The sequence below is a fragment of the Ruditapes philippinarum genome, unplaced genomic scaffold (genome assembly GCF_026571515.1).
Source record: "Ruditapes philippinarum isolate M1 unplaced genomic scaffold, ASM2657151v2 ctg819_1_1_1_1, whole genome shotgun sequence".
Lineage (NCBI taxonomy): Eukaryota > Metazoa > Mollusca > Bivalvia > Venerida > Veneridae > Ruditapes > Ruditapes philippinarum.
The window spans coordinates 254,246-261,954 of NW_026851906.1; the positions used below are offsets into that span (position 1 = coordinate 254,246).

The 7,709-nt window shown below is 31.2% G+C and overlaps 1 protein-coding gene across 1 annotated transcript; it reads left to right on the forward strand.

Moving 5' to 3' along the window:
• Positions 1 to 1,970: 1,970 nt before the first annotated feature.
• On the forward strand, positions 1,971 to 7,703 carry LOC132742369 (uncharacterized; the record flags this gene model as incomplete). Its single annotated transcript, XM_060730748.1, has 2 exons — positions 1,971 to 2,533; positions 7,033 to 7,703. Coding segments are annotated over exons 1-2 (741 nt in total), but the record flags the coding sequence as incomplete, so codon positions are not given.
• Positions 7,704 to 7,709: the final 6 nt, after the last annotated feature.

The following is a 7,709-nucleotide window of genomic DNA, read 5'->3' on the forward strand; positions in this document are numbered from 1 at the left end:
GTACTTTATATTTTAGGTTCAGATGCTGGACAAAAGTCGGAGAAAAAAGTTTTTAGCAATACAAAGAGTCGCTATGACTATGAAAATTTTAAGCTTGAGTTTGAATTAGCTGAACATGTGTAATTTACCATGCGAAATGAAACAAACACCAATTAACTAATAAACAAACGGCAGTCATTGCGGATATGCCTGAAATAGACACAAAACACAGGATTGTGAATCGTTGGAAAAATTGTTAAATGTTACTTGTAAAATTCTTATAATAGTAATAATAATTCATACTAGTATGTAACACTAAGATTGATATATATATGAGTCTGATATTACACTTTTGTACGAGGGTTGACCCAAAAGTCCGTGTAATTTTTTATAGGAGGTTCATTTTTAACATCTGTAGATAATAATTTACATACATCACCTGTTAGTTTATTATACTAGTATATCAAATCATTTACAAAATAATTGCTCTATCTACTTAAAATTTTCAGCATTAAGGAAATTAGTTTGCGCTCTCAGGGCACTTCAGATTTTTTTCATTTTGTTATAAATACTTTAAATAGGCTTATATCTAAAATATCTGATGATGTGTCTGCACAATATCTCACATGCCCTTCCTCTGCTTTTCTGATGACATTATCTCAAAATATTTCAGTTAAAATATCTCACAGAAAATAGGAAAGTTAAAATGACGACGTCCAAAAATTTGCGGCGCAGCGAACAGTATTTAGGGATGACTAATGTACCTAATAGAACAGTCCAGTAACATATCCCCAGCATTTGTTTAAGTCATGAACGGACCCAGAGTTCTGCATCAAAAGAAAGCAAAAACGCATAAAAAACCTATTTTCAATAGCTCAAGCAGATGCAACGAGACCGGAAATTCACTTCTATAAAAAAATTAATGTTTGCCATCCAGACATTCAACAGAGTTTAACAATCAAATGATTAAAGCCAGTAATTGACGATTTAAGGGTAAAGCTGAACTGTTTATGCGTTGAATGTCACGGAAAGGCGCTTAAAATAGGTTTATGTCGTCTTTGACGTTTTACGTACGCCACGATCCAAATAGTTGACATGTTATTTATGACATCATTTTGTTGTTTATTGATGATATCTTTCTATGTAAATTTGTGAAAATGTGTCAATTATATGGGTAATAGCAAACTAGTTTCTATTTTATTTAGCTTTTAAACAATATTTTCACAGAATATTGGGACAACCAATAACACATGCTGTCGCTCAACTCGTCTTATGTTTTCGAACGACTCTGTTTTGGTTTTGCCTTTAGTCAAAAGAAGTTAATGAGTATTAATTTCCTCTGCCACGTGGTAAGGATCATTTTAACAAATCTCCATGTGCTTACGTAATATATTCTTGTCACGAAGATGGTTAGAAAATGTGTAGGTTTCACCGTTCTCTAAATGATATCATGTCGCCTTAAGACAAAAACTAAATAAAACTCAAGTAGAGAAATTAACTTTCGTACAAGAAACGATTCAAAACTGAATATATACTACGGACGAAGCAAATACTTTTGCAAAAAAAGGCCAAGTGACGATTTCGATGTATTAGTTCACTTGAAAAGAGCGCACGCCACACCCCAAAACACACAAAAAGTTTATCGAATTCCCGGCGTTTTTCGAAAACTGAAATTTTCAGTTCCTTTACCAACAACAACAACAATTACTGCAACAATTACTGCAATAACAACAACAAAAAGAACAGGGAAAGTGTTCCGAGAATTTACATATGTAAAAAAAAGGAAAACATGATCAATGATTGACTATTTAATAGTTTTTCTCAGAAATTCAATTGAACCTGTCAGCTTCATACATACACATTTGTAATTTGTAAATAAATGATTGTATAGCACAGTATCATGTGTTGTTACATCTACATTTTGTAGATACATTATTCATATATTTGTTTATTTATTTATTTATTTATTATCATCTATTCTATAAGCAGAAATATGTAACAACAATAACAACAACGATACCATGCTCAGTATGCTTTTTTCGTTAAGTTACCGGTACGACACAGTGGACTAAAATAACAATTAAATGCAACTGACTTTTATATTTTCAAGTTTATTTCTATGTTACAGTTATAACTGATATCAAAGGATAAAAGCTGGAAATGACAAAATGCCTTTGCACAAATATGTTACTTTCAAATTGGTGGACCACATAAAATGGTACAAATTTTGAAAAATATTTCCAGATACGTTTTTGTATATTTGTTTTATAATGAAGTGGCCTTTATTACCGACTTGACTGAACTGTCATATTTTTTCAAAGTATTCTTAGTATTTGGTTTTGCTTGCTCATAGTGTCTACTAAAAACATGTCCATTCACTATATAAGGAAGCCGGACGTTTTTTTTATTTGTTACCATATACTTAAAGAAAGTACGTTTAAAAGAAGATATGATTAAAATGATTATATTGTTAGAGAATTTAATATGGACAGGGTGTATTTTCTCGGATATGTGTTACTGTTTTTGATTGTTAACACCGTTTCGTTGCACTATAGTAAGTCGTCTTCCTTTTTCTGTAAAACTATATTGTTGAAGTACAAGTCTTATTTGTTCCAATATTAACTTGAATATTTCAGAAACTGTGTATTGTTAAATGCTTTTCTTCTCACTGTATATGTATATCATTGTTATTTAGCTGTAAGCAATGTACTTTGTTTTATGCTTAATAAAATTCGTATTCGTAAGTCGTCTTTCTTTGTAAGTCGGTAACATCTGATGATAAAAAACTTTTAAAATTTCGTCAGAAATGCACTCGCGAGTAAGTACAATGTGCATAATGACGGGAAGCGCAAAAATATTTCTTTAAGCATTGTGTTTAAAATGGTGTAAAATTCGAGCAATTATTTCATGGTTTGATGACGACAAAAAGGACAGCATAAACAGACAAAAACAGTGAAAATTGCTTTATATACTCACGAGCGTAAACTAGTTACAAGTTTCAACAATTTGATGAAATACGTATTAATTCACAGAATAGAACTTTGTCCTCGTTTCTTCCAGACTTTTTAGATATCTTAAAAGTTTCTGCAGATGATATGAAATGTAAACATCACAAAACCGTATCATCTCAACCATTATGGTGGGATAACCAATGTCAAATTCTAAAAAGAGATAAAACCCGTTTTCTTAGACAGTTCCGAGTTTCAAATGAAAGAGATGATTTACTAAAATATAAAACGTCCAAAAACAAATTTAAAGCACTATGTAAAAATAAACAGTATTTCCACTGCAAAGCTAAACGGAAGCTGTTGGTTGATTCCAGGAAAAATGCAAAACAATTCTGGAATATTCTTAAAAAAGGTAATAGTAAAGAAAATGTAGATTCTTTAATAACATGCAATGAATGGTATGATTATTTTAAATTACTCTTGAATCCTGTAACTGGGGAAATTATTTCTATCGATGAGCAGCCCGTGGTCAATGTGAATCGTGATTACTTAAATTGTGACGAAATTAACGTTCCTATATCCGATCTAGAAATAATGCAAAGTATAGACCATTTACGTGCTAACCGGTCACCTGGACATGATGGTGTCTGCTTAGAAATGTACAAACATTCTATTCATATAATTTTACCATTTTTGAATGCTCTTTTTAATGAAATTTTTGAAAACGGAAACTTCCCAGAAGAATGGAGTCAAAGTATTATCACTCCAATACATAAGAAGGGTTCTAAATCAGATCCAAATAATTATCGAGGTATTTCTTTAATAGATTCCCTATGTAAAATATTTGTTAATATATTAACTATTCGTCTTACTAAATGGTGTGATAACTATAATGTAATTGATGAGTCTCAGGCTGGATTTAGGAAAGGCTATTCAACAATTGATAATATTTTTACTCTAATGTCTTTGATCCAGAAGTACCTATCGAAGAAACGGGGTAGATTTTATTGTATATACATAGATTTTGCAAAAGCTTTTGACAGTATTCAGCATCAAAAAGTATGGGACGCTTTTTCTAGAAATAAGATCAATGGAAAATTTTTAATGATAATAAAATCTATGTATGCAAAACTTAAATCATGTGTTAAAGTTGATGACAAACTAACAAGCTTCTTCTCATAATACTGGAACAAGGCAGGGCTGTGTTGGAAGTCCGATAATTTTTTCACTTTTCATAAATGATCTAGTTACTTTTCTGCATGAAAAATGTAATAGAGGTATTTTTGTATCCAATGACATTGAAGAGTTAATTGCTCTTATGTTTGCTGATGATGTGTCTAGCTTTTCTGACACCGTTGTAAATCTACAGCAGCAAATAAATTATATTGAAGATTATTGTAAATCTGTTAAGATGAAGATAAACTTAAGTAAAACGGAAATCATTGTTTTTAGAAATGGCGATGTTTTGAAACAAACTGAAAAAGGTTTGTTTAATAATGAACCTATTGAAGTTGTTCCATTTTACAAATATTTAGGTGTATTTTTCACGCCAAAGTTAGTATGGTCTAAAACACAAGAGATGCTTGCACTACAATGACTTATAGCTTCTGCTTGTATATTCAATTTTCAAAGACAATTTGGTCACATTGATCCTATTGATATGTTCAAAATTTTTGATTCAATGGTAAAACCTATATTGTGTTATGCGTCAGAAATCTGGGGTTATAATTATGTTGATAAGATTGAATCTGTACAAGTTAAATTCTGTAAACAATATTGTAACTTGTCACAAAATACAACAAGCTATTTTGCTCTTGGTGAATGTGGAAGATTACCTCTCTGTACTATCTATTTGACAAATTGTGTTAAATACTGGTTAAAACTGACACGTATGGGAGATCAAAGGTACCCAAAACATTGTTATTTGATGTTAAAACGACTACACGAATCTGGACGGAAAACATGGGCTGGCAACATTAAAGATATGCTTTTTCAATTTGGTTTTGGATACGTATGGATCTCTCATGATGTCGGTGATGACTTAATATGTTAAAGGAACGCTTATTTGATTGTTATTCACAGAACTGGCATAATGCTGTTGATTCTTCTCCTAAAGCATTACATTACAAGTACTTTAAGACTTTACTTAATGTTGTTGAACGATATTTAAGTTTAGATTTAGCATATAAGTATAGAAGAGCTTTTTCTAATTTTCGCTGTTCATGTCATAATCTTATGATAGAGAAAGGTAGACATATTGGAATAGATAGGGATTTAAGATATTGCTTTCATTGCCTAAAGACAAATATTTATATTATTGAGGATGAATATCATTTTTTCTTTGAATGTTCACTATATAACAATATCAGAGCTGTCTATTTTAAAGATACATGGTTACATCATCATTCCCACCATTTATTTTATTCTCTCATGTCATCAACAATAATAAATGAAGTAATATCTATTGCTAAATATATATATTATGCAATGAATGTAAGAAAGGAAGAGCTAAATACTGTATAATTACAGTATTTACAAATTCAATTCATTACATCTAGTAACAAATGTATTTGCAATTTATCACTCTACTGTTTGATGTATTGTTGTACTTTGTATTTTAGGCATGAGGCCTATATTACTTGAAATAAACTGAAACTGAAAACTGAAACTAGTTAATGAAAATATTGAGCAATCTAGTGTTCAGTCTCGGAAATATATTTCGATCTTACATCCATAAGTATAATGTAGCTTTAACATGTCTTTGTCGATTGGTTTAGACGTCACTGTTAGCTGGTCCATATGATGACATAATCACCATCATTGTTTTAACTGAAACGACATTTTCAAAGCATATTTACCGTTTTTTTCTTCATGGAAATCACGAATATGTACAGTAGGTGTAGGCAATCCGAATCTAAGGAAACCCGAATCACATAATTTAATTTCTTTCCTATTCATAAATAAAATCAAAATGAAACGTTCCTAATGTCACGTTCCATTGACAAAAGAATCAGTTGATATTAGTTTTAAAAATCAGCACTTGTGTGTAAGGAAATATATGTTTTGAGTGATCCAGAACTACTTGAATGACAAGTTGTTTTGATAACCATTGTTTTAAATAAAGGCTTTTATATTTGCAAAAGACCTTTTCTGTAGCTATTGTTTAATGTTTGTCTAATGTTTTGAAATAATCAATTTAATTTTTTTCATGTTGATTTCTATTTTTTATTCATCAGTATTTGATGTCAATATTTCAAGAAAACTTTTGTAAGCAGTGTGACAATTCTGCGATGTTTAGAAAAGAAATGACACCTCTTACTATTAGACTATGTCATTTGAGTGTTATAACTAAAAGCACTCCAAAAATATTGCAATAAAATAACGTTTTTTTATAAGGTGATTCCGATTGCCTACACTAACTGTATATAAAATTTGGGTAATTCGGGCGTGAAAGTTTTCCTCCTGAAAATACGAAATTAAATGTTAATTTCGAATGTAAAAACGAAAATAGATGTATTTGTTGGATGGTAAGATTTTGTGAAAAATCTATATTTTGAGTTCGTTTAGCGACACTGTCCTTATACCTATAGCATGTTTTGGACAAACTAGAACCCACGACGGGGAGAATATCTCGACGAAGAATGTATGAAAATTCGTAACAAAAATAAGTATAAATAGAGAAAGGTCAGGAGGGTATTTTTGTTATTCCACATAGTACTTACATGCCAAATATACGGAAAATCACTGATATCCTGCGGAAACCAATCGAACAGTCAGACGGAAGGACAGACGGAAGATCTTCGCTATACAATAATATCTCCCGAAGTTAACATCTAAACACATCAAAACAAAGTTTATTTATCTCATATTTGTTATCATATGATATAAAACTTTAAATAATCAATAAGTTGAATAAGTTTTAATTTCACAAAATACTGCCTTATAATTTTTCACAGAAAGAACAAATATCCTTATCAGAACAAAACAACAGAAAATTATATGGTTTACGTGTCCCACTTTGTTAACCAATTACCAGTGCCATTTTGTGAACATACGTGTAAAATAAAAATTCCATTTTTAACAATATTTCTTTTTCTTCTTTCAGATTGTGGTAAACTTTCTTTGGAATACATTCAAACGGGAGAAACAGTTTCAGCTAAAATATATTTCAATCATTCGGCGGATCTTGAATGGTATACATGGAGACGTGTCAGCCCTTTCAGACACCTAAAAAACTCGACTAAATATGTTATTTCAGAAAATCCGCACACAATCATTATTAAAAACTTAGCTTCCTCTGATGATGGCAGATATGATACTGAATGTACTTTAACAAATGGTATTGTACGTGTAAGCGCAAATGATATTTCTATAAGTCTGGACATAATGTACACAACACTTGTAGACACATCACGTGACTCGGTTTCATCACGTGATCAATATTCAACAACGAGAGTATTTGAAACTAGAATTACCGAAGGAAATGAATTTTCCGAAACGACACCTTCGTCCACAGAAAGAATGCCGAAAACAACGGAGAGAACAATATCCCAATACACTGGATTATTTGCTACCACACAAAAGGAACCAGATAATAGGACACCACTATCCTACACTACAGAAACAGTATCATCTGAAGGTGGAACACTGTCTTCATCAACAGAGACAGTATCATCTGAAGGAGGAACACCGTCTTCTTCTATCGAAACGGTATCATCTGAAGGAAGAACACTCTCTTCTTCAACAGAAACAGTTTCATCTGAAGGGGCCTTCAGGGTTTTT